Source organism: Homarus americanus, unplaced genomic scaffold, assembly GCF_018991925.1.
Source record: "Homarus americanus isolate GMGI-L3 unplaced genomic scaffold, GMGI_Hamer_2.0 scaffold29478, whole genome shotgun sequence".
NCBI lineage: Eukaryota > Metazoa > Arthropoda > Malacostraca > Decapoda > Nephropidae > Homarus > Homarus americanus.
In genome coordinates, this window is record NW_024747997.1 from 2,167,402 (window position 1) to 2,188,040 (window position 20,639).

A 20,639-nucleotide genomic window follows, 5' to 3' on the forward strand; every position below is an offset into this window, starting at 1 on the left:
AGTCACCACCACCCCCAGTCACCACCCCCAGTCACCACTTCACCCCCAGTCACCACTACACCCCCCAGTCACCACTACACCCCCCAATCACCACTACACCCCTCAGTCACCTACCCCAATCACCACCACCCCCCAGTCACCACTACACCCCTCAGTCACCACTACACCCTAATCACCACTACACCTAATCACCCTACACCCTCAGTCACCACTACACCCCTCAGTCACCACTACCCCAATCACCACTACACCCCTCAGTCACTCACCCCAATCACCACTACACCCCCAATCACCACTCACCCCTCAGTCACCACTACACCCCCTAATCACCACTACACCCCTAATCACCACTACATCCCCCAGTCACCACTACACCCCTCAGTCACCACTACACCCCTCAGTCACCACTACACCCCAGTCACCACTACACCCCTCAGTCACCACCCCCCAGTCACCACCACCCCTCAGTCACCCTCACCCCCTCAGTCACCACTACACCCTCAGTCACCCTCACCCCTCAGTCACCACTACACCCCTCAGTCACCACTACACCCCTCAGTCACCACTACACCCCTCACTCACCACTACACCCCCCCCAGTCACCACTATTACTCAAGTATTGGGAACAAATTCGATATTTTATGGACCCAAAGAGTTTGTTTACATTCACCACTACTGTCAACAAGCTCCCACTTACACCAGCCAGCACTGTACTCAGCCGTGTGTGTATGTATGAATGAGTTATGTATATTATCTATCTGTCTGTCTATCTATCTTTGCGTATGTATGTATGTATGTATGACAGGAAAGTAGTAGTAGTATCCTGATTTTTATATGTATTTATTTATGTATCTATGTGTAAGTATGTATCTATGTGTAAGTATGTATCTGTGTAAGTATGTATGTATCTGTGTAGCTATGTGTATAAAAGTTTGTATGTAAAGTAATTGGGAAAAAAATAAATGTATCGCTCCGTATAAATGTTTGGAACGCTCCCCAAATGGAATTAATGTTGAAATATGGAAGTGAAATGCGCGTAAAAAATAAAATAATGGATATATACACGAGGTTTGTTTTGGGTGTTGGGCTCTACAGTTTGGGTGGGTAGGGGTGGGGGTAGGGTGGAGTGAGTGTAAGTGGGGCAGCCTAACTCATCACGCCCATGTTGATTATTGTGATTGTTGATTTGGATTACTTGATGATTAGACACCCCCCAGTTTAGTTCACTTGATGATTAGACATCCCCAGCTTATTTCACTTGATGATTAGACACCCCCAGCTTAGTTCACTTGATGATTAACTCCCCCCAGCTTAGTTCACCTGATGATTAGAGCTTCCCCAGTTGCTCACTGATTAACGTCTCACGCCACCTAGGTTAGAGATGGTTTAATCTAACTGAAATAAGCTGGAGTGTCTGATCTCCGCGTAATGATCCATTCATCCTCCTTTCTTCCCCTCCTCCCTTCCCCTTCATTCCTCCCCTTCTTCCTTTTATTCATTCCCCTTCCTTCATTCCCCTTCCCCTCCCTCCCCTTCCCCTCCTCTCTCCACCTTCTTCCCCTCCCTCTCGTGTTTTTCTTCTCGTTTTATGTTTTTATCGACGTGATGTTTGGTTAAGGTGTTGTTGACGAGGAGTTCATCACCTGATACCGTGATTCTCCTTCCCCCTCCCCCTCTCCTTCCCCTCCCCCCCCTCCCTCTCCCTCTCCCGTGTGTGTGTGTGTGTTTGAACAGTGGCGGCGGGGGCAGAAGAAATGAGGTGGCTTGGTGGGGAGGAGGCGGATGTTGCAGGCGGGGCGTGAACGGATGGCTCAACCTTTGTACCTGGCCGCAGTCCACCGCATGCATTGTGTAGCAGGGCGCAGCACCACGACCATCACCACCACCAGCAGCGTCATGTGGGGTGTGGGTGTGGGGTGGGTGGGTGTGGGTGGGTATAAAGGCGTGTTGAGGCCTGTTATTGTAAATGTGGGAGGCACTATGGATCATCCCACACTCACAATAACTCATTATCCCTTCTCACACCTTCCACCACCCGTCACCATACACCATTTGTTGACCTATATAAACCATTCACTGTATCCTGTATTGTGTTTAGGACTTGACTCTATCTCACTTTATGGTTACTGTAGGATTTTGGGTTAATGTATAGATGGTCTCGTTGCCTCATTGACTTTATTTTACTGTTTTTATTGATATTTTATTTTTTATTTTTTATTATTTATTAACTTCTGTTTTTTAATTTTTTGTTTCCTCCTTCCCTCTCCTTCCCCCCTCCCTTCCCCCTCCTCCTTCCTCCTTCCTTCCTTCCTCTCTCCCCCTCCTCTTCCCCTTCTTCCTTCCTTCCTTCTTTCCTTATTCCTTTCCTTCCTTCCTCTCTCCTTTCCCCTTCCTTCCTTTTCCTCCTCCCTCCTTCCTTCCTTCCTCCTCTCTCCTTCCTCCCTCCTTCCTCCACCTCAGAGCGTCACTAGAGGCCGTTATGAGTCAGGGGTGGCAGTGGGGAGGTGATTGGTCTATGTCTGTAATAATTACCTCTCAGTTACTTCCTCTTACCGTCTTATTATCGGCTCTTTACGTCTTCCTTCTCCCCTCCTCCTCCTCCCCGTCCACCTCCTTCTCCTCCCCCCCCCTCCACCTCCTTCCTCTATCTCCCTCTACCCCTATCTATATCATCATCGCCCTCGTCCCACACCACCACCCCTCCCTCTTTCCCCCCCCCACCACCTCCTTCATCCCTCCTTTTCCCCTCCACCACCTCCTTCATCCCTCCTTTCCCCCTTTTTTCACCACCTCCTTCATCCCCTCCACCACCGATCCCCTCTCCTTATCCATCATACTTGGGAGGGAGAATGAAGTGTCCTAAGAGGGCGGGTCCTGTTTGCCACACAATTCATCACTGGTGGAGGCCCGTCTGGTGGAGACCCCGTGCGTGGAGAGACCCCGTGACTGATGGAGACCCCGTGACTGATGGAGACCCTGACTGTTGGAAGACCCCGTGACTGGTGGAGAGCCCCGTGACTGGTGGAGAGACCCCTTGACTGATGGAGAACCCGTGACTGGTGGAGACCCCGTGACTGGTGGAAGACCTGTTGGAGCCTGACTGGTGGAGACCCCGTGACTGGTGGAGACCCCGTGACTGTTGGAGAGACCCCGTGACTGATGGAGACCCCGTGACTGGTGAAGAGCCCGTGACTGATGGAGACCCCGTGACTGATGGAGGCTGACTGGTGGAGAACCCCGTGACTTTGTTGGAGAACCCGTGACTGATGGAGAGGCCCCGTGACTGATGGAACTGTGACTGTTGGGGAGAACCCGTGACTGATGGAGAACTTACGTGACTGATGGAAGACTTGTGACTGATAGGAGAACCCGAGCCTGATGGAAGACCCCGTGACTGATGGAAGACCCGTGACTGATGGAGAGACCCGTACCTGATGGAGAACCCGTGACTGTTGGAGCCTCGTGACTGATGAACCCCGTGACGTGGAAGACCCGTGACTGATGGAGAACCCGTGACTGATGGAGAACCCCGTGACTGATGGAAGACGGCCTGATGGAGAACCCGTGACTGATGGAGACCCGTGACTGGTGGAGAGACCCCGTGACTGTTGGAGAGACCCCGTGACTGATGGAGAGACCCCGTGCCAGCGTTCTCACTCATTAAATGCCGATGTCTCTTTTATCTCTAGTGGGGCAAATATTTTTTTTTTCGCTATAAGGTTGGTTGGGTTAGTGGTGGTGACTGTGTGGTGATGATGGTGATGATGGTGATAGTGGTGGTGATGATGGTGATAATGGTGGTGATGATGGCGACTGTGTGGTGGTGATGATGGTGATAATGGTGGTGGTGATGGTGATAGTGGTGGTGATGATGATGATAATGGTGGTGATGATGGTGATAATTGTTGTGGTGGCGGTGATAATGTTGGTGGTCGTAGTAGATTGTGGTTTTGTTGGGTTGTTTTTCTTCGTGGTTGTGTGGTAGTGATAATGGTGGTTGTAGTAGTGGTAGTTAGTGGTGGTGGCCGCTGCAATGGAGTTCATACCTTTAGGAAATTGTGGTTACTTCTCCGGTTAATGGTGGTGATTGACATGGCAGGGATTGTTGTAGGTAGTGGCTGTGATTGTTGTTGCCTTAATGGTGGTGGTGGTCGTTTTAGTGTACCGATTGTGGTAGTGTGTTTGGGTGGGTGAGTTTGTTTGTTTTCAGTAATGATAAATAAAAACTAATTATATATTTATAATTGAGAGGAAAACAGAATGGAACTTGATATTATATAGAAAGACATTATTTTCACGGTCCACTAACATTAATGAAGGCTGGGGAGGGGACGCGAAGGGTGTAAACAGGGAGGTGTAAAAAAAATGTGTGTGTGTGTGTGTGTGTGTGTGTGTGTGTGTGTGTGGGGCCAGGTGGTTTGGGTCGTGTAAGGCTGTAGGTAAGTTATCGCCAGTTGGTATATATAGATAGTCATCACGTAATGGATTGACGTAAATACAACAGGTGGGTAATAGAAGTTGTTGAGGGAGACAGGTAGGTGGGGGGGGTGGAGGGAGTGATGAGGTGAAGTGGAGAGTGAGAATTGAAGTGTATTTAAAGGGACAGCAGGACGTGGTGTTTGTTTACCTTGGGGGGAGGGAGGAGGGTCCGTACCATCAGTTGTTTTCATTGAACGTATTTATTTAATATCTAGTCCCCCCCTCCAGGTCTCCCTTTCCTAACCTAAACACAGTAGCGAGAAGGGTGTTGAGGAGAGGGAGTAATAACGTAGTGGGGGGGTGTGTGGCTGGGCAAGGTTGTGTGTCTTGTACCATACATGAGAGAAGACAGGTGTGGTGTACGTGAGGGGTTAGGTTAGGTTTTTGTGTGTGGGGAGTCAGTGTGTGTGTGTGTGTGTGTTCTATTCTGTAAACGGAAGAGTGAGGAGGTGGTGGGGGGGGTTGAAGGCTTCTGAACGACAGCTTACGCCGTCAACTGGCGGCCGGACTCTTAAACCAACACACCCAACCAGCTGTTCCTCTATCCTTCTATCCTTCCTCGTCTTCTGCCTTCACCATATCTGTCTTCCATCCACAATCCCCCCACCTCTCACCCCCCCCGCCCCCTCTTGGCAAGCACAACTCCTGCACCTGGCTCGCCCCTCCCCTTAAAGAGTGTGGCCAAGGGGTGAAAAGTAAACACGGTGTGACAGTGTTGACGGCTCATGGTATAGCAATAATCTCTGTCGTTTTCACAAGCTCGTTAAAATGTCGGTCAAATCTAAGACGATTAAAATTAATTGACGGGCTGGAAATAGACAGAGACAGTGTGAGTGTGTGTTTAACCCCCAGACTTATGACAGTATAAATTCATTTCGAGGGTGACCTTATACCTACCTGGGTTAAGACGTTGGACAGGTGGTTGAACAGTGGCTCATTATCAAGTGTATACAGTATAGTAGCCCCTGTGTCACCCACCCACTCACCCACCCACCCACCCACCCTGTTCATAGTTTTTGTCAGGAAGTTTTACAGTTTTGGAAATCCCGTTGGCGACCCTCCTCCTCCCTCCCCTGAGCTGTGTTGACAAGGGAGGCGATAAGAGGGAGACTTACGTGTGTGCGTGCCGGCTATGTTGTTGCGTCGTGCTAAATTAGGTAACCCACAAATTTGGGCTCTTCATGTAACGCTCAGGTGGTTAGTTGTGGTGGAGGGCAGGATTCTGTTACGGCGGAGGAGAGAGAGGTGGGTATAATTTGCATAGCCACATGTTCAACCTCTATGCCACTCTTAATGGTATTGTTACTGACCACGTTTCTACTTCTTCTTCTTCTTGATGTGTATTGCAGAGTTGAAATATATTATTATTATTATTATTATTATTATTATTATTATTATTATTATTATTATTATTGAACAAGAGTGAGTTATAATTATGTGTATGGGGCAGTTTTATTGGACTTCATCTGGCAACACACACACACACACACACACACACATACACATACACATACACACACACACTTTTTATCATATTTTAATAACTAATTGGTGGCCAAAACACAATAGAGGCATATTTTAAGTTAACAAATTAAGAAGTAACAATATTAATGATACCTTGTTCTCACCTCCTTGTAACTTTATCTGGTTAAACGCACCAAGAATGTGTGTGTGTGTGTTGCTTTGTGTGTGTGTGTGTGTGTGTGTGTGTGTGTGTGTGTGTGTGTGTGTGTGTGTGTGTGTGTCAGTTCCAGTTAATGATGAGTTCAGATTTATTTACATATTTTCAATGTGTTGTGTAGCTAAAGTGAAGGGATGGTGTGTATGATGAAGCAGGATTGATTACACTGAGAGAAGCACTACAGAAGCACTATACTTTATACTTGGATTTGGGTCCTGAAGCACAATACATAATTTAACTTTATTGTTGTTTAAATATTATGGGTTTTAGGACATGATATAGTGTTGATGGTGAGAGTGAAACTGCATCATGGTGGGAGTGGTGTGGTGTGGTTTGGCTTGTCCTGGATATACTGTAGTTATATACTGTGTGAATACAAACCAATACATTATGTCCTGTATACTGTAGTGTGTGGGCTTATACTGTATCACATTGATCAGTTTCAGCTGGTCGCTTCAACGAGGGATGTGAGTACAGCGGTGAGTAGTACTGTACTGTTACCTCACGTTCCTTTTCCTTACTAACTCTTCCTAAACACAAGTAACCATTCGGGACCTGGGTAATGCTTGGCTTTTTCTGGGTGGTGTGGGGCTTGGGTGGTGTGGGGCTTGGGTGGTGTGGGGCTTGGGTGGTGTGGGGCCTAAAAGGGTGCTGTGGGGCCTGGTGCTGTGGGGCCTGGGTGCTGGGGCCTGTGTGGTATGGGGCCTGTGTGGTGTGGGCCTGGTGGTGTGGTGGCCTGTGTGTGGTGTGGGGGCCCTGGGTGCTGTGGGGCCTGGTGGGCCTGTGTGGTGTGGGGGGCCTGGGTGCTGGGGCCTGGGCACGTATCATGGAGGGGTGAGAGGACCCAGGTGTGTTTTGTCATGAATTAATTAAACAGCGTGAGCGTCACACACCGTCGCTTCACCCTGCTGGCTCGACCTCAAGTGTTGCAGCTGGTGGAGACAGCCATCACCCATGTACCACCTGATAGCACTTGACTTACACACTTGGCTGAGATTTGCTAAACCCCAGGAGGGACTCTGGGGTGTGTACCTGAAGAGGATGGGGGGGGGTGAAGGTTCAACATACATCAGGTGGAGGAGCACAGAGAGACAGCCGGAGGGGGGGGGGTACACTAGGTCATGACCCAGCTTGGCCTCGTTGATACTGTTAACGAGAGTGTTAGGGTGGGGATCGGTGGTAGAAGCCGTACCGACCTTGCCTCGCAAGTGAGATGTCACGGGTTCGATTCCCGGGCCGGTGGAAGTTGTTTGGACTTACTTCCTAGCCCCCATTAGTCCCTGTTCACCTAGCAGTACAGTAGGTACCTGTTGTAAGTCGAAAGTTGCGAATTCGTATTCAGGGACAAGTTGTTGGAGCTTCCAATGACTTGATGACATAAACCATTGACTCTTCAGGCTTCCACACCATTGACTCTTCAGGCTTCCACGCCCTTGACTCTTCAGGCTTCTACGCCCTTGACTCATGAGACATAAAGGCAAGCATGAACTTAGCATGCTTCCCTGTTGGGCACTGTAAACGCTTCTGCGCTTCACCTTACACGAGGATGTAGGGGAGTGCCCAATAAACAATAAAAAAAAAAGAAGAGTGTTAGGGGGAACAGTCTGTGGGAGGCGGCCTTTACGAGGTGTGGCGGGTCGTGTACACCTGGCCCCTGTTACCTGCCTGCACTGGTGATGGCTCTGTTTATCTCTCCCTTCTCTTAATTTATCTCTGCTCTTGTGCTTTATTTACTGTTTGTTTAAGTGTTTTTTTTTTATTGTTCTTTTGACAAATAACATTTACTGAAGTGAACTAATGAGTAGTTTATTATGTATAGTGTTTGTGATGTGTGTTGATGTTCTGGCCAGACACACACACACACACACACACACACATTTATACACACACAAGAACATTGGTGGTTATGATGACAAATGACTGTGATAACACGACCCTTTTTAAGCATAAATCAGGATGGTGTTGGTCAAGAGCAACGATTACCGACTCCCTCCCCCTACCCCTCTTTCCCCTCACCTCCTCCCTTCTCTACCCTCTCTCTCTCTCCTCCTCATCTCTCTCTCCTTCCTGACCAACACATTCCCTCTCACCCAATTGTCTCCTGGATTTATTTACGCGGATGAGTGGGCAGGTGTCCCTCTCCCCCCCCCTCCCCTGTCATTACATTGATTTATCCCCCGGAGGTAATTATATCCTGCATGTTAGCTCCCCCACTCATTCCTCCCCCACTCTCTCCCCCTCATTCCTCCCCCTCTCTTGCGGTTGGTTGATGAGTCGGGGGTGAGGGGCGCTGAGTGGCAGGGGAGGAGAGGGTGTGTGAGTGGTTGGGGGAGAGGGGAGTGGACTGTGAGAGGGGGAGGATACAGGGAGGGGGGGGGAGACCCGAATTGCTGGAAGAGGGGTTGGAGAAGGAAAGGGGTCGCGGAATAGTGAGAGGGGTGGGATGGGGAGCCTGAGAAGGACCAGGTTTTGTGTTTTGGCATAATATACTTAATTAATATAGAACTGTTTTGGTTTTTCTTTACCTCCAAGTTTGGTCGAGAGAGAGAGTCACAATGTTTTGAGGACGGGGGCGGCAGCAGCTTCAGAGGGGGCCGGCACCGTTTAGTGGTCTCAGTCACGGTCTGCTGGGGCGATATTGTGTCCGCAAAATGATTTAATAAAGTGGGAAGAGTTTTTCAAGCGTAGCGCCGTCGACCTTAAGGCTTATTAGGGGGGCAGGGGTGGGGGAGAGGGGGTGGGGGGAGAAAGGAGGGTGTGTTGTCATTAAGAGTGAAATTTGTTTAGTGTTTTCTGTGGATGGAAAATTATCATCATTTTGGTTAATTTATTTGTTTGTTTGTTTGTTAAGTGGGGTTTTAGTGTGGTATATATACTGTATAAAGAATAAGATATATATATATATTGTATCTTATTCTTTATTGTTTTATTCTCCTTTCATTTATCTCTCTCTCTCTCTCTCTCTCTCTCTCTCTCTCTCTCTCTCTCCACCTTCAAACACCTGTCCTATTAATGTGAGTTGTACCGACCTCTTGATGCCGTGTGTGTGTGTGTGTGTGTGTGTGTGTGTGTGTGTGTGTGTGTGTGTGTGTGTGTGTGTGTGTGTGTGTGTGTGTGTTTGGCGCTCGAGGTCTTTGCTCAACCTTCATACTAACCGGAGTTAATAGCCTTCCGTTCCTCTCCTTTCACCTCAGATTGAGAGATGTGTGTATAGACATGATAGAGCCATAATGAAGTGTGTATAGACATGATTGAGCCATAATGAGGTGTGTATAGACATGATAGAGCCATAATGAAGTGTGTATAGACATGATAGAGCCATAATGAGGTGTGTATAGACATGATAGAGCCAGAATGAGGTGTGTATAGACATGATAGAGCCAGAATGAAGGGTGTATAGACATGATAGAGCCAGAATGAGGTGTGTATAGACATGATAGAGCCAGAATGAGGTGTGTATAGACATGATAGAGCTGGGTGTGACATGATAGAGCCAGAATGAGGTGTGTATAGACATGATAGAGCCATAATGAAGTGTGTATAGACATGATAGAGCCATAATGAGGTGTGTATAGACATGATTGAGTCATAATGAGATGTGTATAGACATGATAGAGCCATAATGAGGTGTGTATAGACATGATAGAGCCATAATGAGGTGTGTATAGACATGATTGAGCCATAATGAGATGTGTATAGACATGATAGAGCCATAATGAGGTGTGTATAGACATGATAGAGCCATAATGAGGTGTGTATAGACATGATAGAGCCATAATGAGGTGTGCATAGACATGATTGAGCCATAATGAGGTGTGTATAGACATGATAGAGCCATAATGAGGTGTGTATAGACATGATAGAGCCATAATGAGGTGTGTATAGACATGATAGAGCCAGAATGAGGTGTGTATAGACATGATAGAGCCATAATGAGGTGTGTATAGACATGATAGAGCCATAATGAGGTGTGTATAGACATGATTGATGGACCAGTAAGAGAGGCCAAGGAGGTGGTACAGATGTAGGAGGCAGCAGCAGGTGGGGTGGTTATGACCGCCTCCTGCAGGTATATAACACAATGCACAAGGAACCTCATGTAGTCTGGACCCGCCCTATCCTACCCTACCCTATCCTATCCTATCCTATCCTATCTTATCCTATCTTATCCTACCCTATCCTATCTTATCCTATCTTATCCTATCTTATCCTCTATCTTATCCTATCCTATCCTATCAACCTATCCTATCTTATCCTATCCTATTTTATCCTATCCTCGTAAAATATATAAAGGCTACGATAGAGTCAATCCCTATTATTGTGTCTGGATTGTACCGAGAGATTTTACCTGAACTAGATAGGATAGTTAACACAGAATCATCTAGAGTATGAGAGACGTGGGTGGGTGGGGGGGGTGGGCCTTAGTGTAACTGTTCTTGGGTGTAGTGATCAAGGTGTATTGTCCAGCCATGAGGGTGTGGTGCTGAGTGTAAACAGATTGTTGTGTTGAATGTTTTGGTAGGAGTGGAGGGTGACCAGGTGTAGAGGTGTGGTGCAGGTATAATTAGCAGGCTCTGAAGTGTGTGGTGGACAGGTATGACGCCCCCAATTAACACCGGTCAGAGGTGTGTGTGTAAAGTCTGGTGGGGGGTGATGGTGGTGATATACTGTTCAACACCAGTTTCACCAACTCTCTCTATATTATAACCTGGAACAAATTAGGATTTTATGTAATATTAAACCTGCCAGACACACTCAGGGGAACAGGACATGTGGGTTGGCTCTCTCTTGCCTGACTGACTACACCATAACGAGGAGATTAGTTAGTGCAGAGCAACCCAGGCTTGATTAATTAAACGCCAGGCTTGTTATGGACGCCATCCTTCGTTACCATGACAACCCGTGACGGTGGTGGTGGTGGTGGTGGTGGTGGACAAGGGTAATGGATCAGACGATGATGATGATGATGATGATGATGATGATGATGAAGGGTCCTGGCGGTGTATTTCTATGACGGGGGGGGTGGACATATCTATACGGTATACACACATTAGGGTTGACAGTGAGTGTGTTTTATGGTCATCTTCAAGTGTGTATTCGTGTGAGGATGTGTGAATGTTAGGTCCCACCCTCCTTTACCACCTTCCCCCTCCCCTTTCACCCCTCCCCTTCACCTCCTTCGTCAGTGGTAACTCGTCCAGACACACACACACTCAACCTGTCACTCACATACTTTAGTGACGGCGCCCACCTCTGCCCCCCCCTCCTCTCTCCTCCCCCACTCTATCCCTCTCTTCACCTTTATCCCTCCAACCTCTTCTACCTTTCCCACCTATCCCAACCCTTCCATCTCCCTCCCAAACCAGAGAGATAGCAGAAGAATCTCTCGCTCTGTGTGTGTGTGTGTGTGTGTGTGTGTGTGTGTGTGTGTGTGTGTGTGTGTGTGTGTGTGTGTACCACCTGAGGCGTCCAGGGTGTCTCACGCAAGGCTTCGCTACTCTATGATATCTTGCTGTTTCTTGTGGATCAACCTTAGTGTTCTTGATGGTCACTCCTCCCTCCTTCCCCTCCCTCCCCTCCTTCCTCCCCCTCCCTTGATCATCACCCGAGGCTCTCCCCCTCCTTTGTCTCTCTCCCCAGCTGAGGCGGTCAAGTATGTGATGATAATAACGTAGTAATAATAATAATACATGGAGTTTTGTGTCAGGACCAGATATATGTGCCATTGGTTCCAGCAGTACAGTAACAAGGTGGGGTGGGTGGGTGGGTGGGTGGTGATGTGGAGTGGGTGGGTTAGTGTCGCTTGGGCAGCCACGGCTCTACACTACCTCAAGTTCACATACGTCACGCCGCCACCCAACTCACCTCTGCTCCTCCTCCTCCTCCCTCCTGCCCCCCCCTTTCCTACGACAGCTGCTTTTTGCCGTTACTGTTATCGCAGCTGCTGATGCCGTCTCGTGTTACTACTGTTGCCTCACCTACTGTACTAGTTCATTACTGTCATGACATTGGTTGGCGTTGTTGGTGTTGGTGTTTTAGGTCACTTGTGATGTTGTACACCACCACCATTACTACCACCACTACCACCACTCCTACCACCATCACTACCACCACTACTACTACCACCACCACCATTACCACCACCACCACCACTACCACGACCACCACCACCACGACTACCACCACCACTACCACGACCACCACCACCACCACCATTACACCACCACCACCACGACTACCACCATTACTACCACCGTCCACCACCACCATTACTACCACCGCTCACCACCACACCACCACCCACCATTACTACCACCACCACCACCACCACCATTGACTACCACCTACCACCACCATCAATTACTACTACCATTCACTACCACCATTACTCACCATCACCACACCATTACCACGACCACCACCGTTACTACCACCACCACCGTTACTACCACCACCACTACTACCACCATTACTACCACCACCACTACCACCACCACCACCACCACCATTACTACCACCATTACCAACCATTACTACCACCACTACCACAACAACAGGTTGGAGCCACCGCAGCCGACATTCTCTCTCCCTTCCTCTCCCTCCCTCCCAACCACCCTCCCTTCCCTCCTCCTTCCCTCCATTCCACAGAGGATTACATTGACTCGGGTGTTGGCGCCGCCCACCTGTTGGGATTTAAATGTTTATAGACAGATCATCTTGGTGTTGGTGTCGTCGTGTGAACCTATCCCGTGTGTGGTATTTAGCACTTGACAGTTTAGGGTGAGGTAGTCCGATTCACCCTTCCCACCACCCCATCATCACTGGAAGAGGAGGGAAGGGAGGTTTGTTTTACTCTTCCTTCGTCTCACACCACTCCACCCACCCACCCACCCACACACCCATATATTAACCTCGTCTCGTATAATGTCACTCACACCTTCCACGATCACCTCCCTGTTCACACCTACTCTACTTCCTTGTCCACACCCTCACCGACACTCCACGCTTTGACACTTCAACCCACCCCACCTCCACCCACCCCACCCCTCCCTACTACTGTCACACCCCTCTTCACACCTACACCCTGATTTACCACTCATAAACTATAAGGCGATGCAGCTCGTTTATTGTGTTTTATTCTGTCTCGGCAAGTGTGTGTGTGTGTGTGTTTACCTGGGGAGGTGAGGTGGAGGTGGTGATACTGTGTGGGGTATCTCATTGCCTCAGTAAAGTATGATCGAGAATGGTGTGTGTAACGTGAACCTGAAGTTTGTCGTGTTACAAAAGAGGAGCGTTGTGGATGACACGAGGTGGTGGTGATGTACTGAGTGAGTTAGAGGTGGGGAAGGTGGGGTGGTGGAGACAGAGGGGGTTGTGGTGGAGACAGAGGGTGGGGGGAGACAGGGGGTGGGGTTGAGCAGAGGGTGGGGGTGTGGTGGAGACAGAAGGTGGGGGAGACAGAGGGGGGTGTGGAGACAGAGGTGGGGGTGTGGTGGAGACAGAGGTGGGGTGTGTGGAGACAGAGGGGGTGGGTGTAGGCAGACGGGGGTGGGTTTTAGTGTACGGGGCGTGGTAGGTTGTCACGGGCAGGATACTTCCCACCTGTTACACAACCTGTCTCAGCTACTCGCCCTCATGTCTCCCCATGGACGAGTATATCCTGTGTATCTTAACTGAGGTGAGAAGGTCCTGTCCCACGCCATATGTGCAGTAGGGGCCTGACACGCACCCCCGCCTCGGTGTCCCAGTGCGTCACCCACCATTACCTGTTCCGAGGGGAAGGGGGAACTAGCCACCTTGATCATAAATCACACCTGCTTAACCTTAGTGTCACCGTGTCGTTCTATGCAACCAACCCTCCCCCTCACCCCCCCCTGCAGAAGTGGTGGTGGGGCTGTTCTTCCGAGGTATGGTCCACGGCGCCTGATATGGTATTACCTCATTATTATGGGTGTGTGTGGGTGGGGGTGGGGTGGGTGTCTGCTGTGGGTGTAGTCGTCACCAACAGTCACCCACCACGCTCCAGCCCTCAGCCCCACCACGCCCAGTCAGCCTCAGCCCCACCACGCTCCAGTCAGCCTTCAGCCCCACCACGCTCCAGTCAGCCTTCAGCCCCCACCACGCTCCAGTCAGCCTTCAGCCCCACCACGCTCCAGTCAGCCTCAGCCCCCACCACGCCCAGTCAGCCTTGCCCCACCACGCTCCAGTCAGCCTTCAGCCCCCACCACGCTCCAGTGCCTTCAGCCCCCACCACGCTCCAGTCAACCTTCCCCCCCCACCACGCTCCAGTCAACCTTCAGCCCCCACCACGCTCCAGTCAGCCTCAGCCCCCCACCACGCCCAGTCAGCCTCAGCCCCCACCACGCTCCAGTCAGCCCTCAGCCCCCACCACGCTCCAGTCAGCCTCAGCCCCACCACGCTCCAGTCAACCTTCAGCCCCCCACCCAGTCAGCCTCAGCCCCCACCACGCTCCAGTCAGCCCAGCCCCACCACGCTCCAGTCAGCCTCAGCCCCACCACCCAGTCAGCCCTCAGCCCCCACCACGCTCCAGTCAGCCTCAGCCCCCACCACGCCCAGTCAGCCTTCAGCCCCCACCACGCTCAGTCAGCCTTCAGCCCCCCACCACGCTCCAGTCAGCCTTCAGCCCCCACCACGCTCCAGTCAGCCTTCAGCCCCCCAACGCCCAGTCAGCCTTCAGCCCCACCACGCCCAGTCAGCTCAGCCCCCACCACGTCCCAGTCAGCCTTCAGCCCCATCACGCTCAGTCAGCCTTCAGCCCCCACCACGTCCAGTAACCCCACCACGCTCCAGTAATCCCCACCACGCTCCAGTAATCCCCAACTCCTGTATTCTTCACAGTGCTACATACCACACCCTCATAACCAAGGATTCAATTATTATACTGACAAGATTTTATTTGTCTTAGAGATTTACATGACTGCCAGGAGGCATTTTGTTTGGGGACTTGTTATTGGTCCCAGGCTGTTGGTCCTAGGGCTGTTGGTCCTAGGGCTATATCCTAGGCTGGTCCTAGTGGGCTATGGTCCTAGGGCTATTGTCCCTAGTTGGTCCATTTCCAGGCCATTGGTCCCAGGGCTGTTGGTCCATGGGCTATGTCCTGTGGGCTATTGTCCTGTGGGCTATTGGTCCTAGTGGGCTGGTCCTGGTGGGCTATTGTCCTAGTGGGCCATTTCCCAGGCTGGTCCGGCGGGCCATGGTCCTGTGGGCTATTGGTCCCGGTGTTGGTCCTAGTGGGCATTGTCCGTGGGCTATCCAAGGGCGGTCATCCTGGTGTGCTATTGTCCCGGGGCTATTGGTCCAAGTGTACTATTGGTCCTAGGGCTGGTCCAGTGGGCTATTGGTCCTGTGGGCTGTTGTCCTGTGTGCTGGCTGGTCCTAGGGCCATGGTCCTAGTGGGCTGTCATTCATGGGCTGGCCTGGTGTGCTATTGGTCCTGGGCTATGTCCAAGTGTACTATTGGTCCTAGTGGGCTATTGGTCCTAGTGGGCTATTGGTGCTAGTGGGCTATTGGTCCTAGTGGGCTATTGGTCCTAGTGGGCTATTTTTGGGGGAGTCTCTTGGTCATTGTGTTTTGGTGAAGATAAAGTTTATTTGATGGAACCTTTTTGGTGTGATGAGTTTGAACACATCAACCTGGAGAACCTCGTCACGTCTTCAAATGAGTTAAGTACTTTGGTGTGAAGGTGAATAGCCTGACGCGTTTATATATATTTTTCACAGTTTTTTCGATGATACTGAATAATGGAAGCAAAATATTGTAGTATTTTTTTTTTGCATTTTTTTTTTTAGTTTATCCTTCAATTGTTAGTGGGCAGGGCATGAAAGAATGGGGTAAAAATGCTACCAATCACCACTTATCATATGACGGTAATTTCACGAGTCGCGTTCTTTGTAGGTGAAGAGATCTAGTGTAGTTACCGTAATTATGGCGTCGTGGTCATGTTTTGGTTTACATCTCGTATACTGGAGCGCCTGTGTTTGTCTACATACGGCTTGTAATATCAGTTGGGTATTTGTATGGTTTATGTAGATGTAATTAAGAGTTTATTTAATTCTTCTTTTAGTGGTCGTTTAGTGTGTTCTAAGCCAGTCCATTAACTCGTCTTCTACTCTGATGTATCGGAGACAAGAATTGTTGGAGAAATAAATACCCACTAGAGGTTAAGTGACCTTAACCCTGGGAACTATATTGAGGTAGTTATTAATGTTGTTCAGGGAAGCAGCTCAAATTGTCAACCACCACCGCAACCATTATCGCCTCAACCACCACCACCACTACCACCACCATCACTACCACCACCACTGACACAAACAGTGGTGACATACACTTACAATCCTCCCAGGGGTTAGGTGGGTGGGTGGGTGGTCATCATGATCTGGGTAACTACCAGTGAGCGCCAGTTGTGTGTTTAGTGGTGTTATGGTCGCCACACAGTCCTCTTGTCTGCACCATTATGTAACATTTGTGGTGTTGGTGGTGGTGTGGTGTTATCGTCGTGCCTGTGGTGTTGCCTGCGGTAGTTAGGTAGCCCCTCCTCCTAGCCCTCACTTCACCAGAGACTTATTATCATTTATACCCAACCCACATGTTATTATACGACCCGCCACACCCACATTATACACCAGTCATCTATCCTAACCCCTAATTTACAATGTTCTCATCCTGCTCCCGTGTTCATTGTACTCGACACAGTAATCATATAATGAAAAAAAATTGACTTGTTGTTCTCATCATTGTGGGTCGACGGGAGGCGGAGAGAAGGACTAGATCAAGCCCAGACCTGGTTGTTGATGATGACCAGATGTGTGTTAGGGGTCGGGTCAGATTGGTTAATAAATGAATTCGAAAAGATAAAATTTGTTGGAGTGTTGTGAGTTATTGTCTGGACTGTTATCAAAAATGGCACAAACCCGCGGTGCTGTGGTGGGGGAGGGGGGGGACATGTACACATTTTGCCGTGGTGGGGTTGGATAAAAATAGTGCAGTACACCCCTCGGGCCCACAGTAAAGCGGAGGCGGCATTTGCGAGGGAGGGATGGGGGCGACGGGGGACACACACACACACACACACACACACACACCCGCACACACACACACACACCCGCCGAGGAAATTACTCACCCACCCCACCCAACACCACAAAACTCTCCACACATTCGTTCCCCCACATTCCTACACAATTTCTCTCTCCGGGATTTGCAGTGAGCGGTTTATATATATATATATATATATTTTTTTACAAATTTGTTTTATTCCTCTTAAGAGTGTTGAAACGTGTACACAAAAAACGAGAAGTGGTGAGCTATTTGTCCTGGTTCGATAACTTCATTAATGGTTACTGTGGACGGGCCTGGTGGGGTGGGATGGGGTGGTGGGCGGGTGGGGTGGGTGGGGTTGACAATGACCACCGGTAAATAAAACTTGTATTGGAGTTAAAGTTGTGTTTCTGTGCTTTATCGCCATGTCGTATTATCACAGGATTGGAACACGACCCTCCAGGCTGGGTGAGAGAGAGAGAGAGAGAGAGAGAGCCCGTTTCTTATAACTGATGCGTGACCATGATCTATTGTTCAAGGTCATGGGAGACGAGAGAGAGAGAGAGAGAGAGAGAAGTTTTTTTTCTGGGGGGTGATATTATGTGTAACAGGAGTATGGAGTAAGTGTCTGTCCATTAGATAACCTCTCACCCCAGGAGGAGGAGGAGAGTGGTCGTGATGGGTGGTCTCAACTTGTTTCTCAAGGTCATTAACGTCAATAGACAAATGTGGTATCTCAATAGCTGAGCAAGTTAAGGCGGCCCTGCCCTCCCTCCCTCCCTCCCTCGTTTGTAAGTGTGTGTGTGTGTGTGTACTCTGTGTAAGTGTGTGTGTGTGTTTGTGGGAAAGTTGTATAGATGGGGGTCTGGGGTGGTGGTGAGGTAGGTATCCGGGCAGTAGTAACCAGACTTGTTGACATGAGATCAGCTGACTGTTGTGGACGCTAACACTCCACCCTAGTGTCCTCTCCTTCCTCTTCTTCCCTCCCTCCTCTTCCCTCCTCCCTCCTCTTCCCTCCTCCCCTCCCTCCTCCCCTCCCTCCGTCCCCTCCCCTTCACCTGTGGGATCATCCAGGCTGTTACCGCCACCACGTATCACACACACACACACACGCGCGCTTCAGGATGTCATTCTCCCAATTTGTTGGATACACGGGGTAATTTTTGTCAGGGTTAGTTGATCCATTGTGAACTGTTATATTGGATGTGGTGGGGGACCTGATACATACATACATACATACATACATACATACATACATACATACATACATACATACATAGACATATTGTCATACATACATACATTCATAGATATACATGCATTCAAACATACATACCACTCCAACCCACCTCTAACCTACCCCCACACCCAACCCACTCCACCACCCCACACTCCACCCCACACCCACCTCCCACCCTCACCCCACTCCACGTTTCCGGTAGATGTGACGAGAGGAAAATACGATCTTTTTTCTTTTTTTATGCCTCAGCGGCCTTTTGTTTTATCCAGTGAGCGTAAGAAGCTTGGTGGTGAGCTGTGGTTCTCATTGTGGTCGTAACAATAGGGGAGGGGTGAGGTGGGGGGGGGAGGGGGGGGAGGGACTGTGTGTGTGTGTGTGTACTTTAGCAGAGAGAGAGAGAGAGTGAGTTTATGCAGATTTACAGATAAATATATAAAAAATAAATTGAAAAGACTAGAATTAAAACGACGGCCGGGGGGGGGGTGTTTGGACGGGTGGGTGCTAGAATAGACGGGTAGTACCTAGGAACACCGCTACCGTCCATTAAAGTAACTGTCGGTGTTAGGACAAGGTGGGCTAATATGGTAATTGATAGGATGGGAGACCAGGTGAGGAGGGAGGGAGGGAGGTGGAGACGAGGTTAAGAAGGAGGGGAAAGGGTGTTGATGGAGGGCTGATGAAGTTTAACAGAGAGGGGGGGGAGACTGGTGGGGAGGGGGGAAGGGAGGGAGGGAGAGGGGTGGGTGTCGGGGAACATGGACCAGGTGTTGAGTTGTGGTCCTTCTGTGGGTACGGTTGGAGGTGAGGTGAGGGGGGTAACTTGTCTTCACCCTTACTGACTTCCCTCCTCTTCCTTCCCTTCCTCCCCTCCCCTGTCTTAACTTCGCCTCTACCATTAATTTTTTTATTTACGTCTATTTATTTATTAACAGGAAAGACTATAAACCCGATTGGTTTATTGTGTTTATATTATATATCTTCACTACTGTGTTCCTGTATCATGTTAAACCCGGGCCTGTGTGTGTGTGTTTTATTCGTGTTGGGTTTAATATTTCATTGTGGGTCGAGTTTTTTTTGTTTTATTTTTATTATTAACCAAAGGAATGTTCTTGGTGGTGGTAGTTGTGGTTGAGGGAGGGGGTGGTTGGTGGAGGGGAGTGGTTAGGTTAGGTTGGTTTAGGTTAGATAGGATAGGATGAGTGTTTTTAAGATTATATACAAATGTTTGGTGATTGTTAGTTATGTAGTGATGATAGCAGCTGATTATAGTGGTGGGAGCAGGTGTGGGAGGTAGTAGTGGTGGTAGCAGGTGTGTGAGGTAGTAGTGGTGGTAGCAAGAGCAGGTAGCAGCAGGTGTGTGATGTAGGTGGAGAGAGAGAGAGAGAGAGAGAGAGAGAGAGAGAGAGAGAGAGAGAGAGTTAATGAAAGACTCTCACCTGTGTTGGTGTAATGGTCAGGTGCTTCGGATGGCGTTAGCAGCTGATGCCTTCCCCTTCCATCCCCTTCTCTCCCACCCCCTCCTCCCTAAAGTGCGGGCCGTATCATACTGTTATGTACTGACTTTGTTGACCCGTGTGTGTGTGTGTGTGTGTGTGTGTGTGTGTGTGTATACCAGCATACAGTATATTACACAGTATATGAATATGCCGTATAAACCCTCCCCACCCCTCCCCACCCTCCCCACCCCCTCCTCCCTCCTTCCCTCCCAGTTATTTTAATATTTTGTTTGTTTGTCGCTGTAAATGTCAAACTGGGTGTACCAAAGAGGTGGGTCGTATGTGTATTAATATCATAAATATATATAATATATACAATGTGTGGCCCAAACTTTCTGACTGGGTGAACTTTTTCATTTTGGTTCTGTGTTGCGGCGCGTGTTGTTCCTGGGGTGTTGTGGTGGTGGTGGTGGTGGTTGTGGTGGTGGTGGTGGTGGTTGTGGTGGTGGTGGTGATGGTGGTGGGTTGTTGTGGTGGTTGTGGTTGTTGTGGTTATGGTTGTTGTTGTTATTATCATTCCGTCTCTATCCTCCTTCTTTTAACCCTTTTTCCTTTCCCTTGTCATTCTCCTCCCTTTCCTTCCTTTCTCACCCTCCTCTTAATCTCTTCCTTTTCCCACTCTTTCCTCCTCCTCCTCCTCCCTTCCCTCCTCTCCATCCTTCTCCCTATATTTATCAACCCTTTT

At 49.3% G+C, this 20,639-nt stretch overlaps 1 protein-coding gene across 1 annotated transcript in view; it reads left to right on the forward strand.

The window, feature by feature from the left end:
* LOC121879932 (protein groucho-like) overlaps positions 1 to 20,639 on the forward strand; it is a 75,909-nt gene that overhangs the window by 18,940 nt on the left and 36,330 nt on the right. The window contains exon 3 of the mRNA XM_042386750.1: positions 6,601 to 6,639. Coding sequence (XP_042242684.1) covers positions 6,601 to 6,639 — 39 coding nt within the window. The remainder of the gene's footprint in view (positions 1 to 6,600; positions 6,640 to 20,639) is intronic.